We start from the raw sequence: 18,102 nt of genomic DNA, 5'->3' as shown, positions 1-18,102 counted from the left end.
ATTGGTCCTCCTCTATTGGTGGATATGGGATGAGTAGATTTGGAGGATTCACAGGGGATCATGGATATGGCAAGGGGAATATGAAGAGGCATGGATAACGTGAGGGTGCATGGGCTCATTTCTGGGGAAGGGCAATGAGGGCTGATGGCTTGAGGGCATAACATTCATCATCAAGACAGAACCAGCTTCCCAGAAATGGAGGTGAAACCCCCAGCCTGTTGGCTAGAATGTTTAACTTTTTAAACATTGTTTCTTTATTTTTCGGCTTTGTACCTAAGATTCTGTACCTAGGTACATTTGTACCCAAGATGGCACTGTAACCGGCAACCTGTGTACGTCTCGTGTGAGTACATGTGACAACAAACCGAATTCTAATTGATGACTGGCCACTGCCACCACAGCCCTGGGCCTGCTCCTGGGGACAGTGGACCTGATCTCAACGTGAAAATTTGGCATTCAGTCCACTTTTGAAAGGAGATAATGGGAACTGCAGATGCTGGAGATTCCAAGATAATAAAGGGTCTAGGCCCGAAACGTCAGCTTTTGTGCTCCTGAGATGATGCTTGGCCTGCTGTGTTCATCCAGCCTCACATTTTATTAACTTTTGAAAGGACATAGGTTTGCTGAATTAGGAGGTTTCTTAATCTGACCTTGACACTTCCTCTTTATATTCATTTCAATCATTCAGAATTTTCATGTTCAAACTATAACAAACAACATAATAATTAAGTGTACGTTGGAACCAATTCTAAATTGAAAATATTTTGCAAAAGATGGCTGAGACCAGATTGAAAAGGCTCTAAGTCTAACTTTTATCCTCTTACTTTCTCACAGGTGCCATGAATTGCTTCCATTTTTTGGAATGTTAACAAAACAGAATCAATAAATAATTACTAGAGCCTTTCAATTTAGTTTCATTTTTCAAAATACATGATCTGTTACTAATTTTACGACATATGTACACAAACATACATTCAAACACACAAGTGTTTAACTCAGTGAGAGCAGTTAGTATATCATTTTATAAATAAATCATTTTTCATTTGTTTTCTTTGGCTTCTTCAAATAATTGAGCTAGTTTGAGAAAACTACTGAAGAAGACAATGGTGTTTGCAACTTTCCACAAACAATCTTGGAAGATAAGCATCCCCAAAGATAATTATCCCAGAAGATACGCATCCCAGAAGAAGTTAAAAATCACTGCCTAGAAAGTCAAGATTCTTACACCATAATTATAATTAGCAATACGTCCTACATGTTCAAGTCACAGAATTTGCCAATGATTCACTTAACGCATTTTGTAAATGTTACCTAGCTAAGACATAGTCTAACCCTGCAACCTCTTCATACTGTAATATAAGTTGTTGTAATCAAGAAACTAAGCTCCTACTGTATAAACTACTTTTGAACTTGTAATTTGGTGACTTAATTGCATGTATTTCTCATCCATAACTTTTCTCGTGGGAGTAATTGCACCATGTAGATATTCAAAGTAATATTTCATCACTGATGCCTCACGGACCTGTTGAGTATTTTCTGTTACTGAATAAAATACTATTGGGTATTCCAATTTGTGTTTACTTGGTCTTTGATTGTGACATTTAAGCGTGGGTTTCCTCCGGGTGCTCCGGTTTCCTCCCACAGCCCAAAGATGTGCAGGCTAGGTGGATTGGCCATGCTAAATTGCCCGTAGTGTTCAGGGGTGTGTGGGTTATAGGGGGATGGGTCTGGGTGGGATGCTGCAAGGGGCGGTGTGGACCTGTTGGGCCAAAGGGCCTGTTGCCACACTGTAGGGAATCTAATCTAATCTAGTCTAAGTTTGAAGTACGTGCTATTTTATGGTGATTGGCTCTAAGTGTACTAATCAAAATAATTTGAGTTTGAGGGTGAGCTAATCAGCCAGTGTATAAACTTTAAAATATGACTCACAGATACCTGTTCTCCTTCTGTGCATTTTAAAAAAAATAAAAAATATTAGGTTAGTGCTGATATCCCAAATTTCTTGGTGTAAGTTGTTTTGTTACATTGTGAAATTTGTGATGTATAATGTGATAAACTTGGTGCACTCAGAATAGTTTAGCATTTGCTTGCAAGAAAATCTTACATCTAGCAGTTTAAAAATATTCATACAGCTTTGTGCATTGATGAGTGTATCAAATCACGAAAAATTCCCCTTACACTTTTAGGACTTGAGTGTCACTGTCAGGGCCAGCATTCATTGCCTATCCCAAGCTGCTCTTGAGGAGGTAGCGGTGAACTACTTTGAACTTCTGTAGTCCATGTACTATAGGTAAACCCATAATGTTGTGAGGGAGGGATTTTCAGGATTTTGATCCAATGATTCTGAAGGAGCAGCAATATATTTCCGAGTCAGTATGGTGAATGGCTCTGAAGGGATCCTGAAGGTGATGGTGTTCTGATATATTTGCTGCCTTTGTCCCTCTATTTTTACTTTCTCTATTCATTCACAGGATGAGGGCATTGCTGGCTAGGCCAGCATTTATTGCCCCTAATTGCCTAGAGGGCAGTTAAGAATCAACTACATTGCTGTGGATCTGGAGTCATGTGTAGACTTGACCAGGTAAGGAAGGCAGTTTCCTTCCCTCAAGGACATTAGTGAACCAGATGGGTTTTTCCTGACAATTGGAAATGGATTCATGGTCATCATGTGATTCTTAATTCAAGATATTTATTGAATTCAAATTCCACTATCTGTCAATGATGGGATTCGAACCCGGGTCACCAAAACATTATCTGGGTCTCTGTATTAACAGTCCAGTGATAATACAACCAGGTCATTGCTTCCCCCCTACCCTCTAGATGGTGGGTATGGCTTGTCTAGTCTTTAAGGAAGCATACAGAAAGTTTGCAATTAGTATCTGGCAACTGGTTTTATGTTAGTGGTTTCACAAAACTCCAATTTGAATAAACAATAACACGTATTACTGATTTTCCTAACATACGTAAAATATATCAAGGGAACGCATTTTTCATTAATTTTGATGTAATAATAAAACTTGTGCTTACCATTTTCTACAACAAATAGGAACTGTGGAAGTTAAGTTTGCAAGTTCTCCTGAATATAAGGTGTGTTCAAAAGATCAGCAAAATAATTTGCAAGTTACTATCAAATGAAGTTGCTTCAGCAATGGATATACAAGGAAAGAAAGATTTTATTTTTTCTTAATGGAATACAAAGAAATTTACATTATGCAGATTTCTTGTAATCACTGCTGAATTTCTGAATCAGGTTCATTCTTCACTTTCTAGTCCTTTCTGTAAAGTAAAATTAAAGTTAAATGCAGATATAGATAAATATGGCTGATATTCATACTTTAATATGTATTAGTCAAAAGTCTACTGTCAAAATAGCATTCAATGTTATTTATGCACAAAAAGGGTAATCGAATTCAAGGGGCAGATGTATAACTGAATGCAAATATCCAAAAGTCCCAATCTGTATTGTACCTCTCTATTATCATCTTCTCAAATATGCTAAGACAAGACACATTCTCCTTGATAACAAAGTATGGGGCTGGAGCTTTTGTGCTCCTAAGATGCTGCTGGGCCTGCTGTGTTCATCCAGCCCCATACCTTGTTATCTTGGATTCTCCAGCATCTGCAGTTCCTATTATCTCTAATCACATTCTCCTTGATCACATGTTTTCCTTAATCAATGCATTCAGACACATCACTAGGCAGGTAGGCCTTGAACTCTTGCCTAGAGGTAGGGATACTACCACTGCAGAGGAGACTGCCCCTTAGCACTTCCTATAACTATAATCAATAAATGAGATCATTGAAATGACTCAGTTCTCTTCTGTTGCAGGTGCTTTGTTTCCCTTGCTGCACTTTTATTGTTTCATATTTGCAACAAGTTTGGGGAAAAGGTTTTTTGGGCTGAAAGGTGCAAGGGCAAGACTAACTAATTGGCAGACATCATTACATACTCTGCTACTTCCAAATTCTGACCACTAGCTTGAACACTAAGTTTGAATTAATAATGCACACATTACCTTGCTTGCAAAATCACGACTTTTAGCCCTGAGTTTGTTGACCTGGGATTCTGCAATATCAGCACGTTCCTCTGCTTCTTCCAATTCATGTTGCACCTTCCTAAATTTGGTTAAGTGGACATTGGATTGTTCCTCCTGAAGAAAATAGTAGATAGAGTAGATGTGACCAGCCAAGTATAGGCAGTTATGCATATAGTTTTGAAAATATCATACTTATCAAGCAAGCAACAGCAAACTAATTGGCAAAACATAAAATAGTACATTTGTTTATCTCTGCTAAGTAATTTAAGAACTTCAAGGACACAAACTTTCAGCATCCATTCTTACCAATCTAACTGATTAGACAATCGTCAGGAATGACTTCACTTTCCAAGGATACATTCCTATGGTGGCCTCCTAGCATCAATCCTTAAATACTTCCAATTCTTCATTCACAGAATGGCCCTCGGGAACACAATGGTGCCACCCTGTTTATTGTCACCACTGCATCGCAATCTCTCCAGCAATCTCTCCATTGTCACTGAATTGTTAATCATGTATCTAACGTCCAGTACTGGTTGAACACAAATTTTCATCAAGTATCAGAATAAGGTTATCATCAGCCCCCGCCACAAAGTAATTTTTGATGTTAAGTGAGCTTTTAACCACATATATGTCTGAACAATCAAGACTCCCAATTTTCACCTCCATTATGTTGTCTAATCCTGTCTTTGCCTTAGATTTTCTGCTGCTGACAACCTCATCCATGCCTTTGTCATCTATGGGCTTCACCACTGCAATTAACTCCTGACTTACCTCCCACTTTCTATCCTTCCATGAATTTGAGTTTATTCAAAATTCCACTCCCGTGTCCTAACTTGCATTACATCCTGTTCCCCAATCCTCTTGTGTTCACGATACTGGATTCCAGTCCAGACATTTTTCAGTTTTAAAGACATCATGGTTGTTTGCAAAGCCTTGTGGGGCCTCACCCCATTTTATCTCTGTAATTTCCTGCGGCACTGAAAATCTCTGAGATAACTATGTTCCTTTAATTGGAGCTACTTATACATTATGATTTTAATCAATACACCATTGGGAATTGTCTTTCAGCTACTAAAGTCTGAGGCTTCAGAAGTTTCTCCTTAAACCTCTCCACCTTGGTAGTTTTCTTTAAGACAATGCTTAAAACCTATCCCTTTGGTGACATTTTTGAATATCCACCCTATTACCTCCTTGTGCAGTTCAGTGTCAAAAATCCTAAGCATTGCAATTGACTCTTAACTGCTGTTTGAGCAACTAGGAATAGGCAACAATTACTGTCATAGCCAGTGACACAGATCACATGGTTGAAAAAAATAGCTGAAATCATCTCTGCAAAGTACTATTGGATGTTTCCAATGTTAATGGTGCTACACAAATACAGGTTGTGTTGATTTAAACTGTTCTTTACAGTTTAGGACATAGTTACAATGAAGTAAACAATAGCTTTGGATAAATGCATAAACATAAAAGTGTGGATAAAGATATTTCGCATTTTCTTAGCTAAGTGCTTGCAACTGAAAGCATATTTATTACTTACAGCCTCCTCAGACTGCCTCTTATAGGTTTTAACTTTCATTTGCAGTTTGTCAACCAGGTCCTGGAGTCTCAGATTATTCTTTCTGTCTTCCTCAGTCTGTGTTCAGAATTTGAGAACAGAAAGTTATAGACAACGCATACAGTTGACATTAACATTTGTAAAGTACTTCAGCTAAATGCCTGGTTTAAATAGTTTACAGTTTTCAGACTAACTTACTCAGTTACAACTTAATTATTTACTAACAGTTCAGTGGTTTTGTTCTGAGGCAAATCAAACCAAGCAGGAAAATTCCAAGTTTGAATTGTTGTGCCTTTTTTTTATTTCAAAAGTGTACTTTAGTCATAAATGTATCGTTTTATACATACATGGTCACTAAGGTAGTTCCATTCTGTACAGTAGCATATTAAGAAAACAAACAAACATCAGAGTTTGAATCTATTCAGCAGAGAAATCAAATTTGTCTCTTACTTCTACAAGATTATGTTTCCATACATTTGAGGCTGTGCTTTTTACTTAGTTGATCAGAGCAACAGCAGTGGAGCAGAGTTCTGTTTTTAGTTTAGAGACTGAGAGTCGTACATCAGCCAAGCTTCTACTCTCATGGTGACAGCTAAAAGTCTAATGCCTGTGACTGATAGGTCAGGTTAATACTCAGTGGAGATGGTTTCAAGCTTTGCCATGGGACTCTGTGATTAAACAACCATCACAGATTGACTATCAGGAGATACACATGAATAACAATAATAATTTGGTGAGGAACCAAAGCGAACACAGATATTCACATCAAGGTAAACCCTGAGAAGAGTGAAAATTGATGAGAAACAAAAGATCCCGCCCCCTTGACCTGTCCATCCTCCCCAGACTGACCTATCCCCTCTCTACCTCCCCACCCATACTCTCCTCTCCACTTATCTTCTCCTCTATCCATCTTCAGTCCGCCTCCCCCTCTCTCCCTATTTATTTCAGAATCCTCTCCCCATCCCCCCTTTCTGATGAAGGGTCTAGGCCCGAAGCGTCAGCTTTTGTGCTCCGAAGATGCTGCTTGGCCTGCTGTGTTCATCCAGCTCCACACTTTGTTATCTTGGATTCTCCAGCATCTGCAGTTCCCATTATCTCTGATAAGAATTACGAATACCAGGTCTTTGAGTGGATAATTGTATAAAATTACTGTTCCTGGTGGGCCTGACCTAGGGACCAGAAGGCTCCACTTTTTATTGCACTACATCTCAATCAAGTTTCGTTGCTAACCCTTGGTTAGAGAAAGGAAAATCAGGACAGTCTCCCACTCCTGTTACTATCCACTTTTGAGGAGGTATGAAGCATGGATGTCAAGTGAGAACAGAACTGGGCCAATTAGTTACTATTCATAATAAATAGCTGGTCAACACACACTGGCTGACATTTCTTACAAAGTGACTACAATACTTGGTTGAACTACAGAAGGGTGGCCAGTTTTTCTGGAATTGTGTTGCAACAAGAGTTAAATGTTTAAAGAGGAAGAAGTGAAAATACCTTTAACTTAAAAAAGAAATTAAAGGTTAATTCAAATTACATCTCCTTACCTGGTACAGGAGCTCTTTGACCCTCCTTTCGAATTTACGTAGACCTTTAGTTGCCTCTGAACTTCGCTTTTGCTCAGCTTCAAGTTCATTCTCAAGCTCACGTACCTACAATGCAAATGAAATCATTTTCAACAAAAAGCTAAGAAACCCTGAATACATTTATATTTGTTCCAGTAGAAGCATTGCAAGATTTTCTCTGTTGAAGATCACATTATTCTTAAAGACAAAGTATTAATGGATTGTGCCCTAATCTAGTTTGCACAATTCTTAAGACTTCATACCCTGGCCTCCAGTTTCTGGAGCTGTTTCTTTCCACCTTTCATAGCCAGCTGCTCGGCCTCATCCAGACGGAGTTGCAGATCTTTCACAGTCTGCTCCAGATTCTTTTTCATTCTTTCCAAATGAGCACTGGTGTCTTGTTCCTTTTTCAGCTCTTCCGCCATCATAGCAGCCTTATAATGACATTATGAAATATTAGTAATATCAACAGACAGATCAAATGTGCCATAAAGAAAGCTGGTAAAATAATGTGAGATTACTATTAAAATTGAAACAAGGCCTTACATCTGTTATGGCTTTCTTTGCTTTCTCTTCTGCGTTTCTTGATTCTTGAATAGCATCTTCAACTTCATTTTGAAGCTGGCTAATATCAGTTTCAAGTTTCTTCTTTGTGTTTATGAGAGAGGTATTCTGTTAGAAGCATTAATCAGAGATGCTATTGTCCACGTACCAAAATGTTGCACAGCTAATTCAGTCTGAAAGATTGCTGTTGTTTCACTTTACCTGGGTGTGCAGGAGTTGCACACGTTCACTTGCATCAACCAATTCCTGCTCAGCAATTTTGCGAGATCTATCTGTTTGTTCAAGGGCTGCTCGTAATTCCTCGATTTCAGCAAGCTGTAAGTTGCATCTCCGTTCAATCATAGCCAGTTGTTCTTTCAGATCATCTTGGCTTCGGAGGGCCTCATCAAGATGCAACTGGCATTCCTTAAAACAAGTTTGTTAATTGACGTTAACAGATTGTATCTTAAAAATGCTCACATATAATCTAATTTTAGGCATCAGTACGATTAGGCATTATTGGTGTTTATTATTCCATTTTTATGTTGCAATCTTCTAGTATAAGTTAACCCTGCAAGTTAAATTGCAATGTGCCAATTGACAATACATTAAGTACATAGTTGAACTTTGCACATGAGATAAGTAGTCTCAATTTAAGGATGGACATATTTTACAACTTCTAAACAGCAGTCAAAGAAAATTGTGACAAAAATTCATCATAAAAGTCTTTGGTTTATTATCATTAATTTATTATTACTGTATAATCTGAAGCGTCACAAACCTTGAACTGGACTTGCAAGTTTCGGAAATGTTTCACAGCATCTGCCGCTTGACGGTTTGCATGGTTCAACTGAATTTCCATTTCATTCAAATCTCCTTCCATTTTTTTCTTGATCCTCAGGGCATCATTTCTGCTCCTAATTTCAGCATCCAGAGCAATCTGCATTGTGTCCACAGTCCGCTGATAATTCCTTTTGATTTGCTCGATCTCTTCATCTTTTTCCGCAATCCGCCTGTCCACTTCTGATTTCACCTGGGTCAATTCCAGCTGAATACGCAGGATTTTACTTTCTTCATGCTCCAGAGATGCCTTTAAATGTATGACATAGGGCAACATCAAATATTTGTTCAGGTAATAGATTACTGCAGCTGCTGGAAATGGTGGTGTAATGGTAATGTAACTGGGCTAGTCAACCAGAGGCCTACACTAAAGATCTGGGGACATGGGTTTAAGTCCAGAGCAACTGGTGAAATATGAAACTCAATTCATATGTCTGGAATATAAAGCTAATGTCAGTAATGGTAATTTTGGCAACTTTCATAAACTGTGGTCATGAGTTATCAGGCTCACTAATACCCTCTAGGGAGAGCAGCGTGCTACCCTTTGTTGATGAGGCCTTCAAGTGACCAAAGAGCCACTGCAAGCCACTGAATTGAGGAGGCAACTAGAGATAGACGATACCTGCTGGTGTTACTTGGAGAAACTCAGAAACCCTGAAAGAATTTTTTAAAAATGGCTTGAGGAAAACATTTGTGGAGTTGCAAATGATCAAACTATAACAGCCATCATAACATATAAAGAACTGGCTTATCAAAATTCTGCTGTTCTGTTGAGTTTGTGTTACAATATTTTATCATAGTAAAGTCATCAAAATGGTCAGGCTAGACTGTCATAGCTTCATTGTGAAACCAGCAGCAAATTCTGAAGTCCACATGTGCAGAGTTATACAGGAAAATCCAAAAACTGCTGCAAGTGATACTCTGCTTCTCTACCGAGTAGCCTGTTAAGATCCCTCCAAGGCTGAATCTATGAGAGATATTTGAAGTGATTAGAACTTTGACTCACAAGCTGTTGATATGCTGTTGAAATGTTGCCACTATGGGTAAACAAGTTCATTGTCCCTGGTAGACAGCCTCATTGTCCCTTTTAGAGTAGTTTTATTGTGGTTAAATGGCAAATTGCCCCATTATGTTAAGAAATTCCACATATTTTGAAAATAATATTCTTTTTAAAAGTTGTTTACAACCATTTTTTGTCTTCTGGCTTAATCTCATGTTTACATCCTTTTATTTGTCTTTTATCTGTAAAATTGAAAAATTAAAAGCGAAAGGATTCAGTTGTTTTCATTTCTCGGTTTGCTGTCTATGAGATTATATGATTGGCAATTTACCTTGTCTAATGACAGAATTATTCCTCGTTTCCCATACTGACTTCATGAGAAACTTGTGTTGCAGAAATTGCTAAATCTAACTTTTAGTAATGAACGTAATGAGTAAAAAATGTGCAAACATTCCATGTTCTTGTGATAACTTTCTTTGAGGTCAGAGAAGGCCAGGAAATCCAATTGGTTGAAACTAATAATGATGTCCAAACAGACACAAGATTCACAGTGACAAGCCCCCAGCACTGATTGTTGGATTTACATTACTCCACCAGTTTCTTTGCACTAATGGCACCTCACATTTAGCCCTCTCATTATTTTTAACAACATGCTGTTTGGAAACGTATTGCTCATTAAAGTCATGAATAAAAGTTAGAGCTTCTAATTGATAGTATAATTTTTAGTGAGGTGATAATTGTTAACTCAGCTCCATTCTATCTCTTTGGCCAAGGATTCAAATAATTTAAAGTGTTCAATCCCACATTCATGTATGTAATCTATTTATAAAGATTAGTAAATTGTAATCTTCCATGCTGTCAAATTTCTTTTGTTCCATTCATTTCAGTCTCTTTTATTAATCTGGTATTTCATTTTCCCTCACCTATATGCCTTTCTATACTTGATGTAATGGAAATTCACCTTATTTCCTCTCAGGCCTTTCTCAACATTTTTCTCAATACTTAAATCTTCTTGGTTCAGTTTTCCTGATTCTTCCAATAACTAAAGTCTCAGATACTCATGTTGCCTCAACTTTACATCACTAGCTCACACATCCAGCAAACTGTGGCATAGGTAATATTTGAGTTACTGAGTACAAGGAAGGGTCAAACTAAAGGTAACAGTCACAAGCCTTTCTGCCTCCACAAAAATTCAATAAGTCCCAGTCAAAACCAGGAAACAAACCTCAGCCTCTTCTAATGCTGCATGAAGATCAGCCTTTTCTTGCTCAGCCAACTTTTTAGCTTTTTCCAGCTCATGGATAGTCTTTCCATTTTCACCAATCTGTTCAGTCAGGTCTGAGATCTCCTCTGTTTAAAGAAATAAATATTTTTGCAAGTCAGTTATGAAGAAATTTTCATTTAAGTTGAATGTCTATGTTTGCTAGAGAGGACATTCTGTCTCTTAGTAGAACTCACGCTGCAGATTCTTATTCTCTCGTTTAAGAGTTTCCAGGTTTTCTAAAGCTTCCTCATAAACATTTTTCATCTTGAACAATTCTGTACTTAGAGAACGGGATTCCTTCTGTGTTGCCTCCAGATCACTTTGGGTCTCCTCATATTTCTGCTTCCATTCTGCCAGAATCTAAGATGTCACAGGAATGGACAGTGAGCATGTTATTCAAAACTACACATAACTGAATCTAAATAACTCCACTTTTGCGACAATACCTTGTCAAAGTTTCTCTGCTTCTTATCAAGAGCGGCTGCAGCAGCATTAGCTCTCTCCACATCAATCATTAGATCTTCCACTTCTCCTTGCAAGCGCAGTTTTGTCTTTTCCAGTGAGGCACACTTGGAATTCACTGCTTCAACATTGTCCTCAGCGTCTTGGAGTCGCTGTGCAAGTTTTTTCCTGAAGATGATAACAACCACACAACTGTTGCTAAAACAGCTAAAACATCACCCAAAGAAACCGTAAGCTAAAATTCTCTTAATGGACATACTTGGCCTCTTCCAGTTCCTCTGTGCGCTGGATTGCATCAGTTTCGTACTTTGTCCTCCACTGAGCAACTTCACTGTTGGCCTTGGACATGCCGCGCTGGAGCTCGGCCTTTGCCTCCTGTTCCTCTTCATATTGTTCACGGAGCAAATCACAGTCATGGCGGGCGGATTGCAGAGCATGTGCCAAAGCACTCTTAGCCTGAAATATTTCAAATTGAAAGGAAATGGTTAAAATAATATTGTTTACAAGAGTAAACATGAAAGAATCTTTTCCAAAGAAGTAAAAGCAGTCCATGCAAGGATCAGTCCTTTATCGTCATGTATCTAAACAGATGCAAGGAATTATCATTCAGATAATGGGGCAACACAGTGGTTCAGTAGTTAGTACTGCAGCGTCACAGCACCAGGTTCAATTCCACCCTCTGACAACTGTCTTTGTGGAGTTTGCACATTCTCCTCGTGTCTGCGTAGGTTTCCTCCTACATTCCAAAGATGTGCAGGTTATGTGGATTAGCCATGGGAAATACAAGGTTGCAGGGATGATGTGGGTGTGAGTGGGATGCTCTTCAGAATGTCATTGTGGCCTGAATGGCTTGCCTCCTCACTGCAGGGATACTGTGGTTTATGAAATTAAATGTCTGTAATATTTGAATTCATTCCTAAAATCAATCAAGTGTTTCAGAAGTTACATTCATAATTGACTAAATGGTAAAGTATGATCGTGCCACAGTTTTCACCTTAGTTTCTTCTTCCAATTGCCTCTTTAGCTCCTCAATTTGTTGAGTGAATGCTTGTTTCCCACGAGTAAATTGTGAAATGAGGGCATCCTTTTCTTCAACCTGTCGACTTAGTTCCCCTTAAATTTAAAAGAAATACAGTTGAACCAAAACAATTAGCAGTGATGACCCTGGTCTTCTGCTAAGAGGTTTACCTTACGTATCTCATCTCACAGAGCTGAAAATGAATCTCAAGAAGGCATGAAAGTGGTCAGTATCAAGCTAGTTTTGCAGCAAACATGGTTGTAAGCCATCAATGTACATGGTGAACCATTGTTGTAAGACATGTAGAAAAAGATAATGTGGATATAAAAGATCCAAAGTAGGTAATAGATGAGAATATAATCTCAAATTGGAACTTCAAGGAATCATGAAGATTATGAGCGACATACCATTTTCTGTCTGTAATCGAGCTCGTTGTGTTGATATGTCATTCATAAGACGGGTTTGTTCTTCATGTTTTGCTTTTATTTCATTAAGTTGGTCCTCAAGAGTTCGACAGTTCTTCTCTAGATTACCCTGCAATTCAATTATTTATGGCACATAAACAGTGTGTATATACAGTAATAACTTGTCTGCAATACTTACAACAGAAAGACAATTTGTGACATACCTTTAATTTAGAAACCATTTCCATGTTGCTAGCCATGTCATCAATTTCCATCTTCAGCTCACTCTTTTCCTTCTCCAGCTTCTGTTTCACACGTTGCAGGTTGTCGATTTGTTCCCCAAGTTCAGCCACACTATCAGCCTGCTTCTTACGAAGAGCAGCAGCCATGGCTTCATGCTGGAGGGTAGCTTCTTCCAGATCGCGCCGCATCTTCTGAAACTCCACTTCACGTTTCTTGTTCAACTCAATCTGGACGGCAGTTGCACCTCCAGCTTCCTCAAGTCGTTCACTGATTTCCTCCAGCTCACGGGCATAGTCAGACCTTTGCTTCTCTGTCTTAGCACGAACTGTACGTTCAGCTTCAATCTCCTCTTCGAGTTCCTCAATGCGGGCCTAGCATTTCAAAGATATTAGCTTTGATTATGCTTTACCTGACAACAGTCAAATAAACACAGATCCCTTTTATTTAAACATACTTGCAGTTCCTTGATTTTCTTCTGCAATTGCGCTCCAAGAACTTGCTCATCTTCAATCTTACTCTGATACTGGCTTATTTCAAAATCCTTCCTGTAGTGCACATACAATGAAAGTTACAATCTAGCATTACATGCAAACCATGAGGATATTGCAAAAACAAGATCATTTCTTACTTCTTCACTTTCTCTTCCAATTGCTGTTTGTCATTTTCTAAGTCCATTACTGATTCCTGAACCAGCTTTAAATCCCCTTCGAGCTTCCTCTTTACCCTCTCAAGGTCCATGCGAAGCTTTTTCTCTTGTTCTAGAGAACCTTCAAGCTGCAATAAACCACAAAAATCTTCAGAATCTTCAAGACTATCAATGGAAACATTAGAAGTTCATAATGTTCATTTTCTAATACTAACGTCATCCACTTGTTGTTCCAGTTTAGCTTTGGTTTTGGTTAAGGTGTTAACTTTGTCCTCCTCAGCCTGGAGATCATCAAGAGTTTGCTGATGAGCTTCTTGGAGGGCTTTCTTCTCCTTTGTTAATTTGATAATGCTTTCATCGAGGGAAGCCATTTCTTCTGTAAGATTCTTAACCTTTTGAGTAAATGTCAGTTTTTAGTTAGTGAAATGTGCAAACTACATAAATTGATAATTTTATTCCAGATGCAAATAAATACCTTGTTTTCTGTGGCATGCTTTTCTCTTTCAACTTTGGCTAGTGTGAGTTCCAGGTCATCAATGTCTTTCTTTAACTCGGAACATTCATCTTCTAGTTTTCTCTTCTTGGATGTCAACTCTGCATTACATTCTTCTTCATCCTCCAGTCTTTCACTGAGTTCCTTGACCTTGGCTTCCAAATTAATTTTGCTTTTGATGAGCTGGTCACACCTTTCTTCTGCATCTGCCAGGCCCTCTGCTTCCTTTTTGGGAAGAAATTTTTTTAAAAATCTGAGCAACTTATTCACTCCTTGCCACAGAGAGCTGTGGGTTAGAGTGCATGTGTATATTTAAGGCTAAGATGGATAGATTCTTGAGCAGTTGAGGAATTAAGTGTTATGGGGAAAACAGAAGAAAGTTGACAAGGGCAATGTTGGATTAACCATGATCCGACTGAATGGTCGAACAGGCTTGAGGTGGTAAATGGCTTACTCCTGTTCCTATGTTTTATGGTTTTAAATGTTCACTACCCAAGATAACAGAAATTGAGAAAGAAGTGCATTTCATACAATTCCATCCAAATTGCCATATTCTAGGAGGCTTCATTTAAGGCCACATTACTGCTAAGTAGAGGATTTCATACACATGCACAGAATTAGAGCTTTTCATTAAATGTGAGATAGAGCTGCCAACCAGGCAGCCTTTTCTTGGTGAGCTGACTGTGGTTCAATTCCAGTCTGGAATGTATGATGCTTACTAATCAAGAAATTGACAGACAATAGTAAAAAAAAAGTTGTCCCATGATTAGGTCCAGGCATGAGCCCAGTCAGTGAACATGTTGTTAAGCAGTCCAGGGGCTTCAAAGTTCAGAGCCCATGTTGAGTTAGGAACCAGAAAGAGGAACGCAATACAAAACCAGGGAAGATATGTAGAACCATTCTTAACTACTGAACTGATCCCAGCTGCAATATTCTCATTCATGCACAAGGACAAACTGGCAACTCATGATGATTGAATATCTCCTGGCAGCCACCTTAAATAGTGCCATGGGATGGCAACACACACTGTCTCTGGAGCTGTGCAAATGCCATAATTCTAAAGTCAGATAATAAAAGAACTGAAAACATTTAAGTTACTTATTTGAGTTACTTACTGCCTGAACTTGAAGCAGTAAGTCATTTTTTTCTTGAAGCAGGCTAACCATTTTTTCTTCCAATTCCTTCCTTCTTGCTTCTGATTTAGCTAGTGCTTCTTTAGTCTTCTCAAATTCCACTTTCATGTTTGCCATTTCCTTTTCAGCTTCTGCACTCCTCAGAAGAGGCTTGATCTTGAAGAACAGTTTCATCCATGGCCAATGCTTGACATTCATGAATGCACGAATGTTGTATTGGATAGCGAAGATGGCATCCCTGTACACCGGCATTAATCAGAACTGTTACTATAATTTGCATTGCTTCATCTACATAACTGAAATAATTAGCTTTACCAAATACCTTCTGTCCACCATCTTCTGAAATTCAACTCTCATTAGAAAACCACGGCAAATGGCTTGTGTGCGTGTGATGATTTGGGCCAATTTGTCATCTCTCATTTCTTCTAGAATACCCAGGAGACCAGCCTTGAAAAATACCTTTAATAAGATAAATAATATAACTTTAAGAGTTACCCAGTTGTTCACTGTTTTTGATTTTATCGTACGGGCCTTTAGATGTGAACATTTACCTTAGTATGGCCGAACCGATACTGGTTATGATCAACATCAATGGAGCTTAGCAGCTTCTCAGAAGCCTTCTTGCTGTCAATAAATTGTCCTTCCGGTATGGCACTTGCATTTAAGAGTTTGTATCTGTATTTTCCAAAGAATATGTTATTTATTTTTACATAACACCTATTTTATTGATCTAGCATATCATCAACATCAGACCTTATATAGATCAAAATCACAATTACCATCCATATCATTAAGGGCATCTGTGGCAACATTATAATATCCAAGTCAGAAGAATATAGTTTCAGGATCAACTTCACAGAGTGGAGCACCCCAGCCAGAACAATTCCTTAATATATCAGCAATGAAATGTTGCACGTTTTGGATCAGATTTTGCCTTCTAAGGTGGAGTGAAAAGATTCTACAGCACTGCTTGAATAAGGACAGGTGTACTTTGCATGCCAATATTTATGCCTTAACTAGCATCACCAAAGCTTAATTACCCAATACTCTTGTGGGATATTGCTGCTTGTGAATTGGCTGTCATGTATTTGAAAAAATGAGTGCCTGTGTCAATGGCTACAAAATGCTTTGCAATAACCATGGCCATGAAATTCACAATATCAGCACTTCCCAGACAATTTCCCATCATGACTCCATTTAGGTGGCTGTAAGTCATTGGGTTCCCAGACCTCTGGAAGTGTGGTGGGGTGTGCAAAGGAGAAGATGCTTTTGAGAGGAGGGAGAGAAAATGTTTGTGCACATGAAGTGGGGGAGTGGTGAAATGTGTTTTGGGGGGAAGGAATGCCTATGATATGGGACTGATGCCTGTGATGAAGGATTATGTGGGAGCAGAATGTCTGTGGTGAGGAGAAGAGATGCTTGTTTGGGAGGTGGGCAGCGAGATGCCTGGGTATGGGGTAAGCATAAGCTGTTTCAGGGGCAGGAGATAACTATGGAAAGAGAGGAGATGCCTGTGGAGGGGATGGAGGTTTGGGAGGAGTGAGGAAAAGATCCATGAGAGCTGTGGAGAGTTTTAAAACACACTGGACTTTTATTTGGAGAATACATAACTTCCAGTTAGGTTTGTTTTAACAATAGCATTCAGGTGTATTGGATTAGGCCACATTCACTGATTACAAAAAAAATGCAAAATGTAAACGGGCCTTGGAGGTGTTCACAAGAGGTGGGAGTGCCACAACAAGCATGACTACATAAGGGCCAATAAACCCAAATATTTGGCTTCTGACCACATGTGGTTCATAGTTTGAGAAGCCCTGCCTGACATCAATACATTCATTTCTATTTCACTCTGTAAAGTTCAATTGTTACCTTTGTTTAAAGTCAGCATAAAGGATTCTGCTTGGAAATCCCTTTCTGCAAATCCTAATGCCTTCCAACACACCATTGCATCTCAACTGATGAATGACCAAGTGATTCTCTATCACACCTAAATAGTGAACATAGTATTAGTAGAATGGCTACAGATCTGTGAGAAAACAAAATGCATATTAAGTGATCCTGGACCCTGACATTGGTGTCGGGTCAATTATAGACAAGGAGAACTGCTGATTACCACATTAATCTCGACCATTGTTCCCAACCCTGACAGCCTAAGGTGATGCATCAGTATTCCAAACTAAATTCCACTTGAAGGAAGCTCTGAGGGTGGCAATGGCATATAATGATGTCTGGGTGTGGTACTTTAATGTTCATCACCAAAAGTGGCTCGACAGCACTGCTACTGACTGAGCTAGTTGAGTCCTAAAAGACATTGCTGCTAGACTGGTCTGTGGCAGGTGATGAGGGAATGAACAAGTTGTTCATGAGAATATCTGTAAAGTGGTCATCTTACAGTACTTGTGGAGACAAAGTCTTATCTTCACATTGAGGGTACCTTGCATCATGTTGCATGGTACCATCACTACACTAAATGGAATGAACATCAAACAAACCGAACATCTCAAAACTGGGTGTCTATCAGGTGTTTATAGTCATCAGCACTGGCAGAATTATACTTAAACACAATCTTAATCCTCATGGCTTAACATATCCCTCATTTTACCATAACCAATAAACTGGGGAATCAACCCTGGACAATGAAGACTCCAGTAGGGCATGCCAGGAATAGCACCAGGCATACTTACAAATGAGGTGCCAAGCTATTGAAGCTATGACACAGAATTACTTGTGTGCCAAACAACGGTAGCCGCAAGTGTTGTATCGAACTACGACATTTTACAATGAAGGGTCTGTTCTAAGTTCTGCATCCAGTTTTATTGGATAATTAAACAACTCATTGAACAAAGAGGGTCCACAAATATCCCCATCCTCAATGATGAAAGAGCCCAGCACATCAGTG

The 18,102-nt window shown here is 38.8% G+C and overlaps 1 protein-coding gene across 9 annotated transcripts in view; it reads right to left on the bottom strand.

The window, feature by feature from the left end:
• Positions 1 to 3,201: 3,201 nt before the first annotated feature.
• The window catches only part of LOC125463560 (myosin-1B-like), a 104,390-nt gene continuing 89,489 nt past the window's right edge, over positions 3,202 to 18,102 (bottom strand). For 8 of the 9 annotated variants that reach the window (XM_048554940.1, XM_048554938.1, XM_048554932.1 and 5 more), the window contains 23 exons: positions 17,073 to 17,190; positions 15,755 to 15,878; positions 15,526 to 15,662; positions 15,186 to 15,441; positions 14,053 to 14,295; positions 13,793 to 13,969; positions 13,560 to 13,705; positions 13,386 to 13,476; positions 12,913 to 13,302; positions 12,692 to 12,818; positions 12,261 to 12,379; positions 11,526 to 11,722; positions 11,251 to 11,434; positions 10,999 to 11,164; positions 10,766 to 10,890; positions 8,482 to 8,790; positions 7,923 to 8,126; positions 7,704 to 7,829; positions 7,421 to 7,591; positions 7,140 to 7,244; positions 5,578 to 5,673; positions 4,017 to 4,151; positions 3,208 to 3,276 (listed from right to left, as the gene is read on the bottom strand). In XM_048554940.1, coding sequence (XP_048410897.1) covers positions 3,253 to 3,276; positions 4,017 to 4,151; positions 5,578 to 5,673; positions 7,140 to 7,244; positions 7,421 to 7,591; positions 7,704 to 7,829; positions 7,923 to 8,126; positions 8,482 to 8,790; positions 10,766 to 10,890; positions 10,999 to 11,164; positions 11,251 to 11,434; positions 11,526 to 11,722; positions 12,261 to 12,379; positions 12,692 to 12,818; positions 12,913 to 13,302; positions 13,386 to 13,476; positions 13,560 to 13,705; positions 13,793 to 13,969; positions 14,053 to 14,295; positions 15,186 to 15,441; positions 15,526 to 15,662; positions 15,755 to 15,878; positions 17,073 to 17,190 — 3,770 coding nt within the window. In that variant the 3' untranslated portion in view covers positions 3,208 to 3,252. Of the gene's footprint in view, positions 3,277 to 4,016; positions 4,152 to 5,577; positions 5,674 to 7,139; positions 7,245 to 7,420; positions 7,592 to 7,703; positions 7,830 to 7,922; positions 8,127 to 8,481; positions 8,791 to 10,765; positions 10,891 to 10,998; positions 11,165 to 11,250; positions 11,435 to 11,525; positions 11,723 to 12,260; positions 12,380 to 12,691; positions 12,819 to 12,912; positions 13,303 to 13,385; positions 13,477 to 13,559; positions 13,706 to 13,792; positions 13,970 to 14,052; positions 14,296 to 15,185; positions 15,442 to 15,525; positions 15,663 to 15,754; positions 15,879 to 17,072; positions 17,191 to 18,102 lie in introns of all 9 variants that reach the window. The other variant, XM_048554931.2, reaches the window with a different exon arrangement.

Source organism: Stegostoma tigrinum, chromosome 22 (genome assembly GCF_030684315.1).
Source record: "Stegostoma tigrinum isolate sSteTig4 chromosome 22, sSteTig4.hap1, whole genome shotgun sequence".
NCBI lineage: Eukaryota > Metazoa > Chordata > Chondrichthyes > Orectolobiformes > Stegostomatidae > Stegostoma > Stegostoma tigrinum.
Note: the sequence above shows the minus strand (reverse complement) of the source record. Positions and strands in the feature narration are given on the sequence as shown.